The following is a 23,222-nucleotide window of genomic DNA, read 5'->3' on the forward strand; positions in this document are numbered from 1 at the left end:
GAAGTTCCACTTTAATACAACCAAAATGTGCATACATTATATTACAGATATTCCAAATGTATCCATGAATGTAGATTTTTTTTAAATGCTGTTTTTAGGTAGCCATGTTGTACAGATAGTACAACAACATGAATTCAAGTTAAGTTGGCAGAAACAATTTGTGGAAAAAACTCAAGGTCCTTTCTTTCTCTTTCATTTTCTTCCTGGTTCTGTACATTCTTTGAGTTCCAGAAAAGCGCTATATAAATATAATTTATTATTATTATTATAATACAGTAAATCCTCCTCACCTGATTTAAATATATTTCGGTTTTCTAATACTGACCAGTGATTAGGTTTGATGAGCTTTGCTTTAACCTGTGTGTGTCTGCAGTCTATAACCTGTCTGACCTAACAAGGAGTTGCCTTGGTTACTAATTCTAATTCTAATATTCTGTTGATTGCTACTGATTCTCCTGTTTAAAATCAGTGTATGCATGAATTAGAATTTTTAAATGTGGAATATCTTTCAAATGTTGAAACAACAAAATACTTATAGATGTGCGCTGAAAAGATGCTGAATGTTCTTTTTAGATATTAAAGCAGATCAGTGCCAGTTCATCAGGATTCAAGTTGTTTGAAAGACTGTTTATTTATATTAAATGATCAGAATAACATTTACATTAAATCTATAAATAACCTCCAGGTTTAGACAAATACCAAAGTAAATAAAACATTTTGATAGTAACATTTCTATTGTCATGTTTCACCTTATATATACAGTCTATGTGTGTAACCCTGTTAGATGCTCCCTGATTCTGGACAACGCAACAACGTAAGAATCATCACCATCTCATTTAGAGGACCATCATGCTTTACTTTTCAAAGCGCTTCTCCTTCATGTGACTAGTTATTATTCAACAAAATACAGAAATCATTCACAATTTCTTCTGTTTATTCCCTATACAGCCTTTCATGTTTTTCAGTATTATTTCTTTTTTTGTTAAGTTCTCTAAAGAGCCATCAAGTCAATTGGACATAATCCCTGAATACGAGGAACATGTGTAACTCGGACACTTGGGTGTAGTGACAGTTTGAACACATTTTGACTATTCAAAGTGATGATACCATACTAAACTGATAAATAAAGTATGAGTAGCTGCTTTCTGGGTCTAGATTTTAGTATATTTATTATTTACTGTAGAGGTGTTTTCAAACAAATACCAGCTTTCTACATACAAAAGATCGATGATTGATTATTCCTTGATGACTCATACGATTTTTTTTAAAGACTTAATACCATGCTTTGCTTCTTTTCATTTAGCTCTATTTTGCTTTTTAATACGCACACCCGCTGACACACGAGAGTGAGAGTGACGGCCCGTCCACACAGCAGTGTTAAAAAATCTTCCAACGCTTCTGCCCATTCACTTTGAATGGGGTGACGTCACGTTGCCTCACTTTTTGCCGAACTGCATTGTGGGAAGCAAAGCGAAGATTTTCAGGATTTTCAGGATTCAAAAGTTGAGCAATGTTCAACTTTTGAAGCTGAGGTGGAAGCGTCAGCCAATCAAATCCCGTTTATGCAAATCTGACAGTACAAGCACTAGCCAATCAAACCGCGTGCAAGCTGGGAGTGACATACCGCAGTTCATTTTCTATATTCCTAAAAATGGAGGAGAAGTTAGTTATTGCGGTAGCAAATCACCCGGTTCTTTATGACCAGTCCCTATTAACTTACCGGGATACAAACCGGAGGAACCAGGCATGGAGGGAGGTGCCAGAGACAGTGGGTGAAACTGGTAGGTTTTCGCCTGTTTGGGGATTTTATATCCAGTTTACTTCGTTTTAACATTGCTATTGCTTTGTATGTCGGGGGTGGGAGATTCATGTGATTGGTTGTTGGTCGCGTTGCTCGCAAAAAATCCCCAAACTTCAGATACGCCCACCTCCAAGATTTTTTTAACGCGGCTGTGTGGACGTACCGAGAGGTGACATGGGGAGCACGTCTGTAACCCGACACCGTTGCAATGAATCGACATCTGACCAATCACGGCTTTGATACGGCCACTAGTGCAGGTGAAGAGGGGGAAAAAAAAAACATGAAGAAATTAGAGCATCACTCGAAGGTGGGTTATTGTATGAGTCAAATGTACAACTTGCGAATGTTGTATAAGTAAAATTGCCATATTAAAATATCAGCTGCAATTCACGACATCAAGAAGGCAGTCTCTGCATAGCATATAGGCTAATTCACGAGTCCGAGTCCAAGTCGGCGTACGCGATAATTCACGAGTCCGAGTCCAAGTCATCGTGCGCGAGAATTCACGAGTCCAAGTCCGAGTCGCGTCAATCAGTGCCCGAGTCGAGTCACGAGTCCCGAAAATCGGCACTCGAGTCCAGGACTTGAGTACTCCATCTCTGCCTCACTGTATAAAAAAGTAACTATGACAAATTATATTTGCAAAGTAGCCTACTTTGTTTTCAAAAAAATTGGTTTCACTCCTGTCGGTTGGGGGGGGGGGCTCATCTCACAATGTCGCTTGGGGCCCCAAGTTGGCCAGGGGCGGCCCTGTATTTAGTTGCTTTGTGTTGTGTGGCTGATGCTTGCAAATCCTAACACCCTTTTCCTGTAGACTTCCACCAGCCTTACAACCACTATAAAATCAAAGATATGTATGGCTTGTGTTATCTGCTGGTGCAGGTCTTCAGGAATGCTACGATCAGCGTCTATATGTTTACGTGTTCCCTGCTTTCTTGCAGAGGCATTTTCTCCCCTCCTCTCATACCTGATGGTGTTTAAGTGTCTTGTCTTGCTGACCACACACGCAAGTCTACTATTTGTGATGCTAAAAATGCATATTCTTTATTTGTAAAATGCAAACCCAGGATCACTTTTGGAGTAGAGCACACTCAGAGGTAGCATCTCTTACCGTTTTACTCTCTCATCTCATTAGAAAGCACAAATCCTCTCAAAATAAGCTGTGATATACCAGCCAGTAGTCAGTACATATTCTAAAAACCATACTTCTCTACTGTGTGTGCTTTGCTGTGTGTTTTGGCTTTGGTTCAGGACTCCAGTCAGATTGGTCTGTTGAAGGAGCTGTTGGATCTGCAGAAGGAAATGGTGGTGATGCTTCTGTCTCTACTTGAAGGTATGATTTATGTCCCTGGGTCGTTATGTCCTTTCCTTCCTGTTGCAAACTCTCATCTAATGTCTTCAAACTGTGTTCTGCTCTTAGGCAATATTGTGAACGGCACCATTGCCAGGCAAATGGTCGACATGCTGGTGGAGTCCTCCAGCAACGTGGAGATGATCCTCAAGTTCTTCGACATGTTCCTCAAGCTCAAAGACATCGTGGCATCAGATGCCTTCCGGGACTACGTCACCGACCCCCGTGGGCTTATCTCCAAAAAAGACTTCTCCAAGGCCATGGACAGCCAGAAGCAATACTCTCCCTCAGAAATCCAGTTCCTCCTCTCTTGCTCAGAAGCTGATGAGAATGAGATGATCAACTTTGAGGAGTTTGCAGATCGTTTCCAGGAGCCAGCCAAGGACATCGGCTTCAATATCGCCGTTCTGCTCACCAACCTGTCGGAGCACGTGCCCCACGACACTCGCCTTCAGAACTTCCTGGAGCAGGCAGAGAGCGTGCTCAAGTACTTCCGCCCATTCCTCGGCCGCATCGAGATCATGGGAGCCAGCAAGAAGATTGAGCGCATTTACTTTGAGATCAGCGAGGCTAATCGCGACCAGTGGGAAATGCCACAAGTTCGAGAGTCCAAGCGGCAGTTCATATTTGATGTGGTCAATGAGGGCCAAGAGAGTGAGAAAATGGAGATGTTTGTGAACTTCTGCGAGGACACCATCTTTGAGATGAACATTGCGGCGTCTATCTCTGAGCCTGAGGGAGACGATGCAGAAGAAGAAGACGATGAGGAAGGAGAGGAAGGCGGGGGAGAACAAGCAGAGGCTGTAGAAGGAGAGGAAGGCAATGGAGATGAAGACCCTCCAGAGGCAGCTTCAGCCTTCGCAGAGTTTCTGAAGAGCGTGGGGGACTTCTTCAACATGTTCACATTCCGTAACCTGCGACGTCGCTACCGCAAACTTAGAAAGATGACTGTGAAGGAGATGGTGATCGGCCTGGTTACGTTTATCTACACTATTCTGATGGGTATCCTGATGTTTGTCTACGGTGTATGTAAGGGCTTCTTCACAATCACATGGAAGGTGCTGTTCGGTGGAGGTCTAGTGGAAGGTGCCAAGAAGATAACGGTAACGGAGATATTAGCCAGTATGCCAGATCCCACGCAGGACGAAGTTCACGGCGACCTGCCACCTGAACCAGGGGCTAGAGAGGACCAAGACGCAGACGGTGGGTCAGACCACTTAGATGGTGGGGGAGAAGGGGAGGAAGAGGAGGATAGCGAGGAGAGGGAAGGTGGACGTCTGCCCGGTTTCAATACTCCAGGGGGACTCGGGGACTTTGGTGAGACGACGGCTGAAGAGCCTCCGACACCAGAGGGCACACCGCTGCTGAAGAGAAAACTGGTGAGGGGTTCTGTGTAATCATATATAAAAGTGTATGCTCTTCATTTAAGTGTTTATTAACTGCAATGCCATTATGTAACAGTTGGAATCCGCAGTGGGAGAACCAGGAGAGGAAGAGCAACCTGCTCAACCCGAAGAAGTGGCTCCTCCAGAGACTGAGAAAGCAGAGTGAGTTGTCAACATCGAAAATGATCAGCTTCTGCTAGAGAAAACTTCTCCTCAGGCCAATATTGTATTGTAAATGGACTGCATCCATAATAGCGCTGTAGGGCCCCTCAGAGCACTTTAACAAGTCAGCTTTCACCCATTCACATCCATTCAACAGAGCCAGAGCTGCCATATAATCACAACAGAGCTGGCCAGCTAACCAATCAGAGCAGTGTGGGCATCACAGGCAGTATGAGAAAAACAAAGACCTTTTTTGAACATTAAAGCATGGTGGAGACATGTCACAGTTGCAGGGGCGGATCTACGAGGGGGCAAGGGGGGGCAGCTGCCCCCCTACTGTAGAGCCTTGCCCCCCCAGCTGCCCCCCTAACTTTTGTTTCCCTAAAACTGTACTAAAACAAACCTACACTATTTCCACAAGCTTCTCAAGCAACAAAACAAGCATTACATTAGTTAAAAGTGAATCATTTTAAATATCATTTTAGGCCGTTAAAAACGCATTAAACTGCGGAGCGGCGTTCACACAGCCCGCGGCTCACACCGCTGCAGAGAGGGAGCGAGAGCTGTCCCAGCACCTATGGATCAGCTTCCCCTGGGAGCATTTCCCTTTCCACTAGTTTTGTTTTTACTAAAGACGAGAGCTTGAAACTAAATATTAATAAAACGCTGCCGTTTGAATCGATAGCGTTTAACAGACGGGCGCTGTTTGGGGCGTTACGCTACAAAATACTACGCAGACAGCGTCAGCTGGGAGATCGATCACTTTGCTAAACTACGCGGTAGCCTACTATTAAATCCACGTAAACTACACATCACAGCAATGAGGCCAGATCAATGAAACCAAGATACATCCTTTACCGTAAAAACTGGATCCAAACACAGCTGCCTGTGTGCGCTTGATCAATACTTTCTGATGTTATATTTATGGTATGCTACATATTAGCTACATGGCCCTAACGTGTAAAGTTATACAAGCATTTGTACCAGTGCTTTTCATAAGTAGACTCTTGCAGGCCAGAGTAGCTGGAGTGATTCAACAACAACACAAAGACATATGAGAAGTGATCAGGATGAACAGAGAGAGGAAAAGGAATAGAGAGTTCACTGAAGAGACCAGGAGGGTCAGAGCAGGAGGAAGCCAGGAGGAGATGAAGAGACCAGGAGGGTCAGAGCAGGAGGAAGAGGAGGAGATGAAGAGACCAGGAGGGTCAGAGCAGGAGGAAGAAGAGGAGATGAAGAGACCAGGAGGGTCAGAGCAGGAGGAAGAAGAGGAGATGAAGAGACCAGGAGGGTCAGAGCAGGAGGAAGAAGAGGAGATGAAGAGACCAGGAGGGTCAGAGTAGGAGGAAGGAAGAGGAGGAGATGAAGAGAGCAGGAGGGTCAGAGCAGGAGGAAGGAGAGGAGATGAAGAGACCAGGAGGGTCAGAGCAGGAGGAAGAGGAGGAGAGAGATGAAGACATTAGTGAAGAAGAAGAAATGTATGTGAGGAATAAAGATGAAGTGTCAGAAAGAGAGGCAGGGATCAGGAGGCAGAGGAGACTCCAGCTGGACCACATAGTATGTTCTTATTCTCCTCACATATTTCATTACAGCAGCTCAATCTAGCAGCTCTTAGTATTGACAAATATTGATTGAAATGTGTTGCTGCACAGGTCACCTCTGAAGAGATGGGTGATTTATAATTAAGTACTTACAGTATGCATAATTCTGAGTATTCTCTGAATCAGGTGCCTTTTGGGTCTTTACATCTTTGAAAAATGAAACCAAAATATTTGGTCATAACATCTGGTAGTGGACTACTTACATTTTCCCACCTCAGGCACAAAATATAAATAATTACTAGGAATGTCCTTGAAAAAATGTAACAGGGTTGAAGTTTTTGACAAAAAGTAGGCATGAGACCTTGTTTATAATAATATTTTGCAAAACTATTGTTTATTTTGTAATAAACAATTATTTACTATTATTAATTCATACAACAGAGTTGAAATGTTGAGCTTGTCAATCTTAATCTGAAAATACAAAAACTGAAATATAGGTAAGAGAAGAAACTGACACTTTTGTGATGTAATTCCCTCAATGCAGATTACACATGGACTGATCCATTATTTTAATAGGAGGGTAAATGGTATGGCGTGACAGGGTTGAAACAAACTGAGGGACGATATTGCAATTTCATAGATAATTCAAGTATTTTTTCAGAATTTATTTTTGATCAGTTAAAGTTGACAAGCATATGATTATATTAGCAGCAACATTTTGGGATAATTGGCCATTTTGATTTGTTTAATATTAATTTAATATGTAATAATGCTTAGTGAGGACATACAAATATGTCTGTCTAATACTAAAACAACCAATTTTTTAAAAACAAAATATATATTTAATTTTACATTGTAATGCAAAACAACCTGTTCCATTAATTCATTGCTTTAAAATACATTTTGTAGTTTCCTTTCATTTAAAATGGTTGAGGTAAGCTTGGGGGACTCAAAGGGCACCCGATTGTTTGTCTGAACACCTTGTTTCTCTTGTGCATTAAGAACACTTGTGTTAGGGCATGAATTAATAATAAATAGGTTATATACAGTATAAAATACCACGTACTGTCCGCCCTCCCATGCCACCCTAGCATGACCTCTTGCCCCCCCATGTCAAATGTTCTAGAACCGCCACTGCACAGTTGTCACAAAATACAATTATGAACCTGAAAATGAATGTGACGGGGTTCTATTGGTCCATTCGATACATAGGCTTAGTCGGTTGTTTAAGCTCCAAAAAACGTTATTTATCATCAGCCACAAAAAAATATATACTGTTCGACAAAAAGGTAAACAGTATAACGTAAATAAACAAAATCACAGTTTACCAAATTAGGTTGTCTGTCCCTCTAACCACATCCTAGCTGTTGCCTTCACTGCAACACTCTGCCGAATGACTCTTCCAGGGCCAACACCGTCCCTTTTGTACCCATAGCCCCTCCCCACAGGCTTACCGTCAACCGGTTACACAATTATCTCCAAACCACATTGTCAACATAAATGTAATTTCCTCAAAAATGAGGAAACTATCCGACCCAAACATACACAGGTTAACTACCTCTTAACACAGTCATTCCCCATAATTAATAAACGCAAAAGAAATAATAAATTGCATCCTATTTAAATCACGGAAGTGATGCGCCTCCGTCTTTTCCACCTTCCCTTTGCTGGGGAGACGGCGGCGAAACTCCGCCCGCCGCTCCCCACGTAAGTATGGTGTAATATAGTTAAATGTATGTTTAAATAATTGTAGACTCACAAGCGTGCACTTGTGGTCGCGCTACAGAAAGGAAGGGGAAAAGGTGGACGTTTTAGTGATGATTTAACCTTATTTATTGACGAACGGAAGAGAGCAGGAAATGTTTGGTGTGTGTGTGTGTGTGTGTGTGTGTGTGTGTGTGTGTGTGTGTGTGTGTGTGTGTGTGTGTGTGTGTGTGTGTGTGTGTGTGTGTGTGTGTGTGTGTGTGTGTGTGTGTGTGTGTGTGTGTGTGTGTGTGTGTGTGTGGTGTGTGTGTGTGTGTGTGTGTGTGTGTGTGTGTGTTGCCGCTGCGGCTGTCAGTGGCGGAGTCAGTCACTCTGTGATCCGCTCCGTCACAATGAACATACTATGTCCTCTTTAAAAAGAAACATCACACATGTTCTCTCCTCACGTGTCTTCTCCAGCACCGAGAATGGCGAGAAGACAGAGAAAGCAGAACCGGAACCTGAGGTAAAGAAGGAGGAGCCCGAGGTGATAGAAGAGAAGAAGAAAAGGCCAAGGCGAAGAAGGAAAAGAAACCCGCGGAGGAGGGCTTTGAGCTGTGGAATGAGCTGGAGATCCAGAGAGTCAAATTCATGGTGAGCAGCTGTCTATCACAGTACATCATTTATGTTGTGAGTGGTGCCACACTGACATGTAACATACTGGTATTTTAAGTTTACTCTAAAAAAGCCTGATATGGTTTATTTTTAGGTATATTTGTACTTGACTGTGTCCATCCATCTTCTCCCGCTTATCCGTGGTCGGGTCGCGGAGGTAGCAGTTCCAGCAGAGAGCCCCAAACTTTCCTTTCCCTGGCCACATCAACCAGCTCTGACTGGGGGATTCCAAGGCCCTCCCAGGCCAGCGAAGAGATATAATCCCTCCACCTGGTCCTAGGGCTATCCCTCGGTCTCTTCCCAGCTGGACGTGCCTGGAACACCTCCCTAAGGAGGTGCCCAGGTGGCCTCCTTACTAGGTGCCCGAACCACCTCAACTGGCTCCTTTCGAACTCTGAGTCCCTCCTGGATGACTGAACTGCTCACCTTATCCCTAAGGGAGACGCCCGCCACCCTGCGGAGAAAACCCATCTCGGCCACTTGTATCCGCAATCTCGTTCTTTCGGTCATGACCCATCCTTCATGACCATAGCTGAGGGTAGGAACGAAAATGGCCCGGTAGACAGAGAGCTTTGCCTTCTGGCTCAGCTCCCTTTTCGTTACAACGGTGCGGTAAAGCGACTGCAATACCGCTCCCGCTGCTCCGATTCCCCGGCCCATCTCAAGCTCCATTGTACCCTCACTCGAGAGCAAGACCCCGAGATACTTGAACTCCTTCACTTGGGGTAAGGACTCATTCCCTACTTGGAGTGGACAGTCCATCGGTTTCATGCTGAGAACCATGGCCTCAGATTTGGAGGTGCTGATCCTCATCCCAGCCGCTTCACACTCGGTTGCGAACCGATCCAGTGAGTGCTGAACGTCGCAGACCGATGAAGCCATTAGAACCACAGTATCTGCAAAAAGCAGTGGTGCAATCCTTAGTCCGAACTGCAGACAGGGGGTCTGCAGTTCGGACCCCTCGACTACGCCTCGAAATCCTATCCATGTATATTACAAACAGGATTGGTGACAAAGCGCAGCCCTGGCGGAGGCCGACCCTCACCGGAAATGGGTCCGACTTACTGCTGAGGACCCGGACACAGCTCTCGCTTTGGGAGTACAGAGATTGGATGGCCCTGAGTAGAGACCCCCTCACCCCATACTCCTGCAGCACCTCCCACAGTAACTCCCTGGGAACCCGGTCATACGCCTTCTCCAAATCTCCAAAACACATGTAGACCGGATAAGCGTACTCCCAGGCCCCCTCCAGGATCCTTGCAAGAGTAAAAAGCTGATCTGTCGTTCAACGACCAGGACGGAATCCACATTGTTCCTCCTCAATCTGAGGTTCGACAATCGGCCTGACCCTCCTTTCAAGTACGTTAGAGTAAACTTTCCCGGGGAGGCTGAGTAGTGTGATGCCTCTATAATTGGCACACACCCTCTGATCCCCCTTTTTGAAAAGGGGAACCACCACCCCGGTCTGCCACTCCTTCGGTACTGTTTCCGACTTCCACGCAACGTTGATGGGAGACGTGTCAACCATGACAGTACTTCAACACCCAGAGCCTTCAGCATTTCTTGTCGGATCTCATCCACCCCCGTGGATTGGTGTTGATCCCCCGTCATACTCTAGCTCTGCCTCTAACATAGAGGGCGGAGTTGTCGGGTTCAGGAGTTCCTCAAAGTGTTCCTTCCAACGCCCTAACACTCCATCAGTCGAGGTCAACAGCGTCCCATCCTTACTGTACACAGCTTGGATAGTTCCCTGCTTCCCCCTCCTGAGGTGTCGGACAGTTTTCCAGAACAACTTTGGTGCCGCCCGAAAGTCCTTTTCAATGGCTTCTCTGAACTTCTCCCACACCCACTGCTTTTCCTCGGCCACGGCTGAGGCTGCTGCCCTTCGGGCCTGTCGGTACCTTGCGACTGCCTCGGGACTCCCCCGGGATAACATATCCCTGAAGGCCTCCTTCTTCAGTCGGATGGCTTCCCTGACCACCGGTGTCCACCAGGAGGTTCGAGCGTTACCGCCCCTTGAGGCACCTAAGACCTTGAGACCACAGCTCCCCGCCGCGACTTCGGCAATAGAGGCTTTGAACACCATCCATTCTGGTTCAATGTCCCCCTCCTCCACAGGAATGCCTGAAAAGCTCCGCCGGAGGTGTGAGTTGAAGGCCTCCTGAACTTGGGCCTCCTCCAGACGTTCCCAGTTCACCCGCACTACACGTTTGGGCTTACCAGGTCTGTCCAGAGGCTTCCCCTGCCACTTGACCCAACTCACCACCAGATGGTGATCAGTTGACAACTCTGCCCCTCTCTTTACCCGAGTGTCCAAAACATACGGCCTCAGGTCCGATGATACAATAATGAAATCGATCATGGACCTTCTGCCTAGGGTGCTCTGGTACCACGTACACTTATGAACATCCTTATGTTCGAACATGGTGTTTGTTATGGCCAATCCATGACTAGCACAGAAGTCCAGTAACAAACCATCACTCCGGTTCAGATCAGGGGGGCTGTTCCTCCCAATCACACCCCTCCAATATTCTCCATCATTGCCCACATGTGCGTTGAAGTCTCCCAGCGAGATTAAAGATTCCCCTTGAGGAGCCCCATACAGGACTCTTTCCAGGGTCTCCAAGAAGTCCTAATACTCTGAACTGCTGTTTGGTGCATAAGCACATACAGCAGTCAGAGTTTTCCCCCCCATAACCCGCAGGCGTAGGGAGCCTCTCGTCCACTGTGGTAAACTCCAACAAAGAAGCACCCAACCGGGGGCTTGTGAGTATCCCCACACCCGCCCGGCGCCTCACACCTTGTACAACTCCGGAGAAGAATAGAGTCCAACCCCTATCCAGATGTAAGGTTCCAGAGTCGACGCTGTGCGTAGAGGTGAGCCCAACCAGATCCAACTGGTAACGCTCCCGCACAAGCTCCGGCTCCTTCCCCCCCAGATAGGTGATGTTCCACGTCCCCAAAGCCAGCTTCTGTCGCCCGGGTCTGGTCCGTCGAGACCCTCCGCTTTCACTGCCACCCTTCTGGCAGCGCACCCGACCCCATCGCTGTTTCCCGTAGGTGGTGGGACGGAGAAGCGGAGGTGTTGCCCACGTTGCCTTTTCGGGCTGTTCCCGGCCGGGCTCCGTGGCATGCCCGGCCACCAGACGCTCGCCGACGAGTCCTCCTTCTGGGCCTTGCTCCAAAAGGGGACCCCGGGCTTGAGGTCTCCCTTGAACGAATCTTAGTCTGGCCCATTGCCTGAGACCAATTTGCCATGGGAGACCCTACCAGAAACACAAGGTTCCAGACAACAGAGCCCCCAGGTTCATCAGGGCACACAAACCTCTCCACCACGGTAACCCCTAGATTCCACCGGGTCCGTCTGTGTCGCGTTACGGCTGCGCCGCGGTTTTGGTCCGGCATCATACCCTACCGGGCGCATTTCAGAAGCGAGCGTCTTGCCTGCCGGCTCGCAGTTTTTGTTGATTTGGGCATATTTCCTGGACAGGCTACTTTGTACAGACAGTTAATAATAATTGTAATATCCCAGTTATAAACGACATGAATCAAAGATGTGTTGCTGTATTTTAGTGGTAAAAAAATGCATTCATCATCATAATTATTCTATATATATAATTTACACAGTGCCTGTAAACCGGAGAAGAACGCTGGCATTTCTCCTCCTACTTGAAAGAATAGGGATAGGGTCTGCAAAATTAGTTTGTGTGTGTGTGTGTATATATATATGTGTGTGTATATATATATATATATATATGCTATATGCTCTGAACGTTCCACTTCCTGCCTGCCCGACATTACTTTACGGCTGTGTCGCGTCAAAAATAGGATTCATCCTAATTTTAGAGGAGCCCTGAGCCGAGACGCTTCTGGGACGCTTCTGAGCTGTAACGCGCCGCGTGTGGTGGAATAGCACCCATTGACTAGTGTGGCCGCAATCGCCGCGGCGCAGCCGTAACACAGCCATAACGCGGCCGTAACGCGGCCGTAACGGGCCGCAGACGGACCCGGTGGAATCTAGGGGTAAGGTGTTGGTTCTTCAGAGAGGTACTTGACTGTGTGATACCCAATTCACCATTATCATGCAACAATGTGACAGAAAAAGTTTAGCGCCCACAATTAATTTCCTAATGCAGTGTAATTTATAAGCTAAACCAAATTTTAATGCCTTGGAATCATGCAGTAAAATATTGTTTTTGTGCTGTGCCCCCTCCATCAGAACTACCTTTCTCGCAACTTCTACAACCTTCGCTTCCTGGTCCTGTTCATCTCCTTCGCTCTCAATTTCATCCTGCTCTTCTACAAGGTGTGTGCACGCTACATTTACTTTAGACGACACATACTGAATTGACTCCTGCAAAGTATCTTGGTTTTTCTCCTGTTGGATGTTTTCACATTTTTTTAGACAAAAAAAATGTTGAAGAATAAAATACTATATAAATCAGGCTCGCAATAAACATGAACAAACCCTTTTCTAAAAACCTTTAGAATATAGAAAGAACACATTTCAGAATATCTTTTAAACGTTTGTATTTTAAATTCCATAAATGTTTTAAGACACTACAGGTTAATAGGGTTAACATGTTGAAATAAGTTACCACCAAGACATTTCCCCTAGTTGATTTCTGCATTGTACGTTTATTGAAATGTCATGTTTAAATATGCAAATCGGGAAAGATCTTATGCTAACTTTTGGCGGATATTGGAGAAACCTACTGACGTACAGAGACAAAGTTAGTAAAAACAATATCTCAATGTGTATTTTGATGTTCCAATAGTCTGAAGGACGCCAAAAATAGCCTACATTCTTTCAATTTGAACTCAACTTTCATGAAATTAGGTTTTAACCTGTTAAGCCCGGTGCCCCCGCCGGCACCGGCAACATCTTGCAAGAAACAGCGTCTGAGGACTTCTTAACATTTAACAAACTATGAATGTGTCATACCCACTTAACGGGAAGAAACTCAGCTACCTGACGATATGAACAATTTTTACCGAAACAAAACACAAGTCTAACGCCGAGCCTCTGAATGAGCACTAAGCGAAAGAGTGCTAACGCACTTAGCACATAACTCACGGTAGAAATATGTTATACTTCATTGGATCTGCATACACACAATTCAAGGGTGGTTTTCACTATAAGTAATGGGTTTTTTTGGACGGAAACTATAATTAAAAAGGTTTTAATATGTTCAATCCGAATTTACTTTAAAATAAAAAAATCTATATTGATTCTGACTTTTCTACATCCAACTCACAGGTTTATCATTGGTTTGAGAAAAAAGATTATTAATTTACCCCTTTTAGAAGTGAAGATATAGTAATTTGTTCTGGGCATGTCATTTTTTCGAGCCTGAAACCTGAAAAACAGGCTCGGGGCTTAACTGGTTAATAACACAGAAATAACTTATAACTTATTGTTGTGTCTGACATTTCCAGGTGTCCGACACACCTCGTGGTGAGGAGGAGATTGAGGGTTCTGCATTGTTTGAGGGCTCCGACCTGTTTGAAGGATCCGGTGCTGAGGAGGATGGGTCCGGATTTGATAACGGAGGTGAAGATGAGGAAGAAGAAGGTCCCATGTACTACTTCTTGGAAGAGAGCACAGGCTACATGGAGCCGGCCATGGCTTTCTTCGGTATCGTCCACACTATCATCTCCATCCTCTGCATCATTGGCTACAACTGCCTCAAGGTATGAGATGTTTACTGAACAAAAATCCATGAACGTTTTTGCGTTTGCTTGGTTTCAATCAGCTTATCTTCTTTTACCTCTAAATCCCTTCAGGTCCCTCTGGTCATCTTCAAGAGAGAGAAGGAGCTGGCCAGAAAGCTGGAGTTTGATGGTCTCTATGTCACTGAGCAGCCTGAGGACGAGGACATCAAGGGCCAGTGGGACAGGCTGGTGCTCAACACTCCGTAAGAGCCCTGTGACATGTTTAGAGACACAGTATGAATAGGGACAAGTGTAACTCTGGTACCGGATGCCAACGAACATGGATGCCCTCTTTTTCACTGAAATCATTTCCATTCTGGTTTGATGCTAGGGCTAGTTTGGGTTCAACTTGATAAAACCACTTAAGAACCAGTTGGTTTTTCCACTGAGCCGAGCCCGAGAGGAGCCCCATCATGACATCGACGTTAAAGTTGCTGCAACACCAGTGTGATTATCCCTTCACATGCGGATGTGGTTCAGCGGTATTTGCTGACCACTGGATTGGTACGCCACTTGTGCTCCGTGGGCTTTTGGCTGACCATTCCGAACCGAACAGTAATGTCCCCTGATGCACATTTCCCTATAAATGTATATTATTTTCATATTAATTGACAATGTTTGACAATATGAACTGTAGTTGAACCAATTTACGGTTCCAAGTAGGGTTTCCCCCAAATCGTTGTCTAAATGTTAGTCAGCGAAAAACGTCTTTGTCGACTCATTTTTAATTAGCCTATTAGTCCAAAAAAAAAAATAAATAATTCCATCTGTGCGCTGCGTGTACCTTGACGCATCAGCCGGAAGTCATTAAGTGAATGTTGTCGGACAGGAAATCCAATGTATGGGATCTTTCTGAGTGTGTAAGGGACGAGCCCCACAAGGTGACATGTAAACTCCGCTGGCACAAAGTCGCCTCCATATCCTTGCCATCGGAGCGCAGCTTCCCGAATGCCGGCATCATAACAAAACACGGAGCTTAATTATCCGACAACGTGTTTTTCTTTGTCATAATTAGGGGGGAAAAGCAGCAGAGTCAGGCAGCAGCCTAGCCTTGTATCAACATATACAGACCTATAATATATAATCCTTCTGGCCTCAGGAAACTATAAATGAAAGCTTTCATTCATGATGAGGGCGTAGTTTGCGAAAGTATTTTTGCTGACACTTATATTTGTCAGTGTAGCCGTTTTCTGTGTAGTATTTATTGGGTTGTTATCTTCAGATATGAATAATACAAACTAGAACTAAATGTTCTGTGTGTGTGCTCGTTCCGACACACATTAAGAACTACCGGAGCATCTGCTGCTGATAATTGTAATATATCCTATACGTCGCGACAATTAGCCTGAATTAACGACTATTGGTCGACTACCCAAATCTTTAGTCAAGGGCAGCCCTAGTTCCGAGAGCCTAGGCCACTGCAGTGAACCATGCCTAACTGGTTTGCAATCGGGCAACAACTCTTAGTGGAAAAGGGGTTTGAGAGGTGCCAGTTCCCCTTCATGGCACTGCTGAGCTGCCCTTGAGCATGGCACCAGACCCCCACACTGCTCCCTGGACGCTATATGCGTATGTATGTTGAGTTGACTCAGGGCCTATGGAGTTGAGCAGAAGTTTTATTGTTTTACCATGCAGTGTTGGAGAGCATCATAAGATATGGTATCCCTGCCTGGGATGGTAACTTGACAGTGCAGTCAAAGTTACAGATCGCTCGACTGGTACAGACTGCTATCAAAATGATGGGGGTCAAAAAACATCCATCTCTCCAAAACATATATGAGCAGTCCATTATTAGACAGGCACAAAGAATCGTGTCTGATCCATTCCACATTCTCCATCCAGAATCCCAGCTCCTACCTTCTGGTCGAAGATTCAGGGTTCCTAAGATCAGGCTGAACCGATATAAACATTCATTCCTGTCCATTACGCTTCTCAACACTCACATGTAATGTAATATACATTTAAATGTTGTTCATAAAGGTTGTGCAATAGGTCGCCATTGTCAGTAGGTGCGTCTGTGTATTGTGTTTGTGCAAACGGTGTACTGTATGAGTGATAGTATGTTAATATCTTTAATGTCAACTATGTTTGTATACGTACATGTATGTGTAACTACAAGACGGAGTCCACAACAAATGTCCTTACGGGGACAATAAAGTATATCGTATCATATTGTATAATAGCTGCCAACTACTTTTAATAAGAAGATGGGTAGAGTGCAGAGAGTACATTTCACTGCGTGCGGTGCTGTGTACATATGACGATATTAAAAAATGGATTTGATTTGACTCCTCCATTTCTATTTCCAGTAGAGTACAGAACAGGCTTGTAATGTTAAGCAGAACCTATCCTGATTCATTTCAACCTAAGCCACTGATCCACTTTGATCCACTAAAGTTAGGCTTGATTAATAAATCCCAGGTTTTATTACGGCCATCATGACTAAAGGAGCCAGGAGGGACATTTCAGTGGGGCTCTACTAGAGAGACATAAGCACTCTACTGAGTGCACTTTATATTAGGTTTTATATATTAATAAAATGCTTAATGTTTAAGTAGTATGACTTATGCTGCATTCAAATGTAGCAGGGGTCAGGTTGAAGACCTTTTACTATACGCCGTTAGAATAGAAGCTTACCTCCACTGAAATATGTATGATGTCTCTCTTTCAATGCAGATCCTTCCCTAACAACTACTGGGACAAGTTTGTGAAGAGAAAGGTGAGTTTTTCCAGATGACTTTGATTCTAAGTATCAAGGAAATGTCTTGCAGTGACATGACATGTGTGTTTGTGTGTGTGACATCCAGGTGCTGGATAAATATGGTGACATCTACGGCAGAGAGAGGATTGCTGAGCTGCTCGGTATGGACTTGGCTTCTCTAGACGTCAGTGCCATGATGCATGAGAAGAAGCCCGAACCAGACACCTCAATTTTGAGCTGGTATGTTCAGTAGACTCTTTACATAAAACCATTCAGCTGTATCACCCATTATCTCGGATTAAACAAACTCTTGTATCTGCAGGTTACCAGCTATTGACATCAAGTACCAGATCTGGAAGTTTGGCGTTATTTTCACTGACAATGTGAGTTAAGTAAGCAGTTCATTGTATCATTCGGACTATGAGAGCATCTGATTTGAGTGATTTTGACTTTCCTCTCGTTTTTCAGACCTTCCTCTACCTGGTTTGGTACATGTTGATGTCTCTACTTGGACACTACAACAACTTCTTCTTTGCCACTCTTCTCCTGGACATCGCCATGGGTGTCAAAACCCTGCGCACCATCTTGTCCTCCGTGACTCACAACGGCAAACAGGTCTGCACATTTCCATTATAAAGGAATCATCAGGAGGTTTCATCTGTTCTCCCATTTGGAACATCTAACAATGTGCCACCCTTTGTTCCTCACAGCTGATGATGACTGTAGGTTTGCTGGCTGTGGTGGTGTACCTGTACACCGTGGTGGCCTTCAACTTCTTCCGCAAGTTCTACAACATGAGCGAGGATGAGGACGAGCCGGACATGAAGTGTGATGACATGATGACTGTGAGTGCAGGGCAGAAATATGACTATAGTACCAGTCTGTGTCGTAGGTAAACTTTACCGTGAGTCTAATTTCTGTCTTGTTTCATAAATGTTGGATTTTCTTCCATCCCCCCGTAGTGTTACCTGTTCCACATGTACGTTGGCGTGCGTGCTGGTGGAGGTATTGGAGATGAAATTGAGGACCCAGCGGGGGATGAGTACGAGCTCTACCGAGTGGTCTTTGACATCACCTTCTTCTTCTTTGTCATCGTCATCCTGCTGGCTATCATCCAGGGTATGGTGGTATATAGTTGTTAGACTAACCAAAAGCGTATTGTACTGTATCTTGTTGAGATCATTTAAATGTTCCCTGCACCCAACCGTTAATCTGCACTCACATGCTGTCAACATGAGCTTAATTACAGGATCTAAACTAAGACAAATACCCATGATTCCTGCAAGCTCTTTTATTCATACTTCTGTGTTTATGCTTCTTCCAAATTCAAAGTTTAAATTCTACAATTCTACTGCGACCTTGATGAAGTTGGTTTTCGCAGCTCTTTACTTCTGGTGATTGCATTTATGTTCCTAAAATCATAAAAGTGGATCCAATGGAAATTTCAATTGAAAAATCCCATTGCTTTTCGTCAAGGGAACTCTTGCGATGCATCATATCTGCACCACTCCAAAGGTAACACTTTTTTAAGATGGGTTCATTCTAGCAATCTTTCTGCAGTTTCCCCCAGCTGTATGTCCTCTTTCAGTTTGCTGTCCTGGTTCAACCTCACTGCCCCTGGGATTTTTAACACACTATGTAAACCCTACTGTCCATTCTAGTTTCAAATTCATACACAAAAGGTTTTGCACGTGGGTCAGTTGACGCACTCAGCATTTGAACAGACAAGACTGTCCTGAGCTTTATTATGTGAAGCTAGCAGGGAACATTTGTTTAGAGATCAGAAAATAGGGTTTTGGAGATGGCGCCAACCTTTCGTAAAAAGGGTAACCTCAAAAAGAAAACATTCAGATCTTCAGATGAATAAGAAATGCTGTGTGTCTTTCAGGTTTGATCATTGATGCCTTTGGAGAGCTGAGAGACCAGCAGGAGCAGGTCAGAGAGGACATGGAGGTAAGATTATTACTTTCCAAGGGATTTAACTAATCTCTTTAACCTTCAACTCTCCATCAGTAATAGGGCAAGAACATGTTTAATCTGCACTGTCCTCTCTGCCTCCAGACAAAGTGTTTCATCTGTGGAATTGGAAGCGACTACTTTGACACGACGCCTCACGGCTTTGAGACACACACCTTAGAAGAGCATAACTTAGCCAACTACATGTAAGTAACCTTTCAGAGTGCAGAAGAAGATGTCGTAATTATAAATATAGTCATTGTTTTGTTTTGAAAATATGCCTTTACTCCTAAAGTTGGTGATAGGCTAGTTGAAACTGTTAGTTTGATATATTTGTTTAATAATAGGCATTGAAAGAGTATGGAACATGAAGGTGACCTAAATGTTCACTGTTAAAACATAGCTTTGTTAAATATGCTTAACATTTGTCATCATATAGAATAAGCAGATTATTTCAGGAGAACATTGTGTCCTCATTTATATGTAAGTTCTGTATGTGTGTGTTTGTGTAACATTGTGGGGACCTTGCTTTTGGGGACAAATGCAGGCCCACATAACATACTGTATATCATTTTATTTTTAGGCCGCCCGATTTGTATCTTTAAAACTTGGCCTAAGGAAAAATAAGTTTTTTAATATGCATTTAAAAAAAGTATTTAGACAATTTGCCCTGAGGATTGTGGCTTCTAAGAACACGCAAATATATTTTCTTCAAAAGCAATCTGCATTATTTCCCTTTTCTTTTTCAGGTTCTTCCTGATGTATCTCATTAACAAAGATGAAACAGAACACACAGGACAGGTCAGTATACATATGTATTTAAAGATAGATATACCAATGTAAAGAAGGTACATCAAATAAGACTGCAGACCTTATTGTCTTGTTAAAATGTTATTTTTACAATATTGTGTTTCAGGAGTCATACGTGTGGAAGCTGTACCAGGAGCGCTGCTGGGACTTCTTCCCTGCTGGGGACTGCTTCAGGAAGCAGTATGAGGATCAGCTGGGATAATGTCCTGCATGGCTAACGTCTGAAGGAGAACGAGAGGAAAGGAGGGGAGGGACATAAGAGAGAGAAGAAATGTACAGATTGAACACGTCTAATATCTTAGTTTTGTCCTTTTCCTGCACATTTCTCTCCTCCGTTGAAGCTATGCACACTTTCACTGCACTGGTGTACCACCTGCAGCAGAATGTCCATGGAATAGATTTGAGAAAAGCTGAAGAAATATAGGAGGCATAAAAAATGACTTTTTTATTTCACAATGAACACATGGCCTTTCTGGTGTCAAATAGACATACTGCAGACGGCCTTGCATAACAATGCATTTATACAAAATGGGCTCTTTCAGTCGCTGCTGCTGTAAACGTTTTAGTGCCTATAGCAATGTCACTGCTTTAGCAATCAGTTTACTTTAACACATTTATTTTAGATTAGAGTGGATATGTTTGTATGTAAGGGTTTTTTTTGGATGTAGCTGCTGCCATTTGATATTTAACGTCTGGTGTTTCAGAGAGAGAAAGTGATTTGAAGGTAAATGATTCAGCAGCTTACAGTCGTATCTCCAAGATCCTGGAGGGAGCAGTGAAAGTGGTAAGCGCTCTCTCGTATCTTCATCCTTCCTCTCTTGAGACTTAAAAACTTGCCTTCAAACGAGCAACCATGAATGGGAACTCTCGTTGGACTGACTTGCCAAGATAATAAACTTGAGTGTCATCTGCATACGTGACATATACCTGTGTAAATCAGCTGACAAACCCAGTTTGCACTCTGAAGTCTTACAATGTGTCCCTGGATGTATGTACTCCACTATCTCTCCTGGTGTGTCTGTGCCATAAGATAGTGATGATGTACACACAAAGTATATGAGGATGCCAAGGTTATTTATTTATTGTTTATACGCAGATCAAATCTTCTGAAGACGACCGTTTTAGCCCGTCTGTATTTCTGGCCAACAGAACACTTTATGGACAAATATCTTTCAGTGCATTGAAATAACTAATGAATGTATTTAATGTATACACTTTGGCCAAAGTGCCATGTGTACAACTGATAAATGCCAAGGCTGCATAGAGGCCTTATGATGGAAAGACATATTTTACATAAATCATAGATTCATTTTATTTAGGGCTTTAAAGAATTTGAAAGATGCTTCCTTGTCAGAGTTTCACATTTCGTGTGTATTGTTTGTGAAAACCACAAAGATGAAGGGACTCTGTCTCACACTGAAGAAAATGCCTAGGTTGCAGTCAGAAGAGATGTTTTTGCTAGTTAGGTTTTTATGTTAGATATTTTTAGGAATCTAGCATATCAGTTATTTTTCTCAATCAAAGTCTCATCCGATGTGTTGATCTCCGACAGTTCTATCTTACTATGCCTCTTAAAGATCACACACAAACTCTTATTTATTGTCATGACTCACTTTGACAGGCAGAGCAGTGGTCTGTTTGCAGGTGACTCTGAAGTGTGTAATGTTCGCTGTGGTCCACTAGGGGGCCGCTGACAATACAGAGCTGGAGGGAGATCGTTACTGACTGAACCCTGTGTTTCAATACAGAATAAACAGATTATTTTAAGGAGAACTTTGTGTCCTTTATATTATATATATTTATGTGTAAGCTTTTTAGTATTTTATTGTGTGTGTTTATGTGTATATCTGACTGACATTATGGGGAACCTTATTTGTTACGACAAATGAAAGTCCCAATACCGTTATTTATTATATTTTAGGGCAAAGATTCGGTTATGTTAAGATTAGGATTACGCAAGTAATAAATTGTGTTTAGAGTGGTGAAGGCAATATGAAATCAAATGAAATATAAATCAATGTGTCTGTCAGTATTTAACATTCAAGGACTAAGATCAAAATCGTGTCAACTGAATACTAAATACATTTTTATTTTAGGAAAGTTACGTTCAATTTGCATAGTCCAAATAATAATAGACAGATAACACGAGGAAATAGACTTGTTCGATTATCTTGACTGACCGAGTGCACCTACGCCCCTAATAGTGTGCGATAATTACCCATGGCATATATGGTCTCAATAAATACATATTTTTAAACTGCATGGGCAGAATTGGGTGCTTTTGACGTTACCAATATAATGGTATGCTTTTTGGTATTTTTTAAAAGCAGAAATTAAAACAGAAAATATCGAAATAAATTCACTGCTTGAAAAAGTCATAACAAATTGAATGATAGAATGAAGCACCTGTGACATACAACATAATCATACCTCTTGGGTAAACATTAGTTTATATAATACACATTTACATACAGTTAATAACTTTGCTCGGGACATTGCGTTTCATTTGTTACATTGTGTTTTTTCAGACTGACCTGTCCCTAAACATTTTCACATGTGCAATAGAATATATTCATTTGATTAAAGCAATATAACTTATTATAATATAGTCACAATGCAGAAACCATAAATATATATATTTAAGTCAAATTCAGTTTTTTACATTATAATGAGATATAATCCACTAATAATGGACAGCCTATACTTAACCAATCCCCTGACGAATCGTTACAGCACGTTATCTTAATCAAATAACGGAAACACCCATGTGTCAGTGAGACAGGCTTTTGGTTCCTGAAGGATTATGTATGAGTGCATATGAACAGCTTGTATGCTGACTTCGTAAATAATTAGTTGTAATGGCATACTGCCTCCAGGAATGATGTATGTAAAGGGTGAGTTCTAGATAAGAGTTACTTGTGTTTCTGTTTGCCTTAAGTTAGGCAGGCGGGGGGATATTTGATGAATCATACATAGACCCTCCTACAATTCCCTTCAGAAAGAAAATGATATCTGGTTTCTGATTTAGTGTACTGACATCATTCACAGCCATCCACTTCAAATTCAAGATGTATAGTCTTTTCCACCACAAACAAACCCTCTGATAAAATAAAGGAATAATGGCAGTTTTTCCTCACTGTGTAAGATTCAGGAATCCATGCTTATTTATACTTCTACTTTGCTAATTGTCAGAGGGATACGTTAACTCCATTATTCTTATTTGCAGCCTGAGGTACCAGTTCATTAACAGATTGAGATTTTGCAGACAAAACATGTAAAGAGTTTTTCAAATATACGTTTTTATGAACTGCCATATATACAAAATATGAAATTGCTAGTTAGTTAGTTAGTTATATATCTAGCTAGCTGATAATATACTTTTACTTCACTTACATTCGCAATGCATCACTTTTTCATGCACTTTTATTTTATTGCTTTTTCT

The 23,222-nt window shown here is 43.1% G+C and overlaps 1 protein-coding gene across 1 annotated transcript in view; it reads left to right on the forward strand.

The window, feature by feature from the left end:
• ryr1b (ryanodine receptor 1b (skeletal)) overlaps positions 1-21,553 on the forward strand; it is a 145,672-nt gene extending 124,119 nt beyond the window's left edge. Inside the window, 20 exon segments of the mRNA XM_034230545.1 lie at positions 785-814; positions 2,869-2,898; positions 3,053-3,134; positions 3,222-4,531; positions 4,614-4,699; positions 8,404-8,470; positions 8,473-8,577; positions 12,818-12,904; positions 14,038-14,292; positions 14,386-14,516; positions 16,990-17,032; positions 17,121-17,254; positions 17,337-17,397; positions 17,483-17,629; positions 17,725-17,859; positions 17,977-18,133; positions 18,903-18,967; positions 19,076-19,176; positions 19,720-19,771; positions 19,887-21,553. Coding sequence (XP_034086436.1) covers positions 785-814; positions 2,869-2,898; positions 3,053-3,134; positions 3,222-4,531; positions 4,614-4,699; positions 8,404-8,470; positions 8,473-8,577; positions 12,818-12,904; positions 14,038-14,292; positions 14,386-14,516; positions 16,990-17,032; positions 17,121-17,254; positions 17,337-17,397; positions 17,483-17,629; positions 17,725-17,859; positions 17,977-18,133; positions 18,903-18,967; positions 19,076-19,176; positions 19,720-19,771; positions 19,887-19,982 — 3,174 coding nt within the window. The 3' untranslated portion in view covers positions 19,983-21,553.
• Positions 21,554-23,222: the final 1,669 nt, after the last annotated feature.

The sequence above is a fragment of the Gymnodraco acuticeps genome, unplaced genomic scaffold, assembly GCF_902827175.1.
Source record: "Gymnodraco acuticeps unplaced genomic scaffold, fGymAcu1.1, whole genome shotgun sequence".
NCBI lineage: Eukaryota > Metazoa > Chordata > Actinopteri > Perciformes > Bathydraconidae > Gymnodraco > Gymnodraco acuticeps.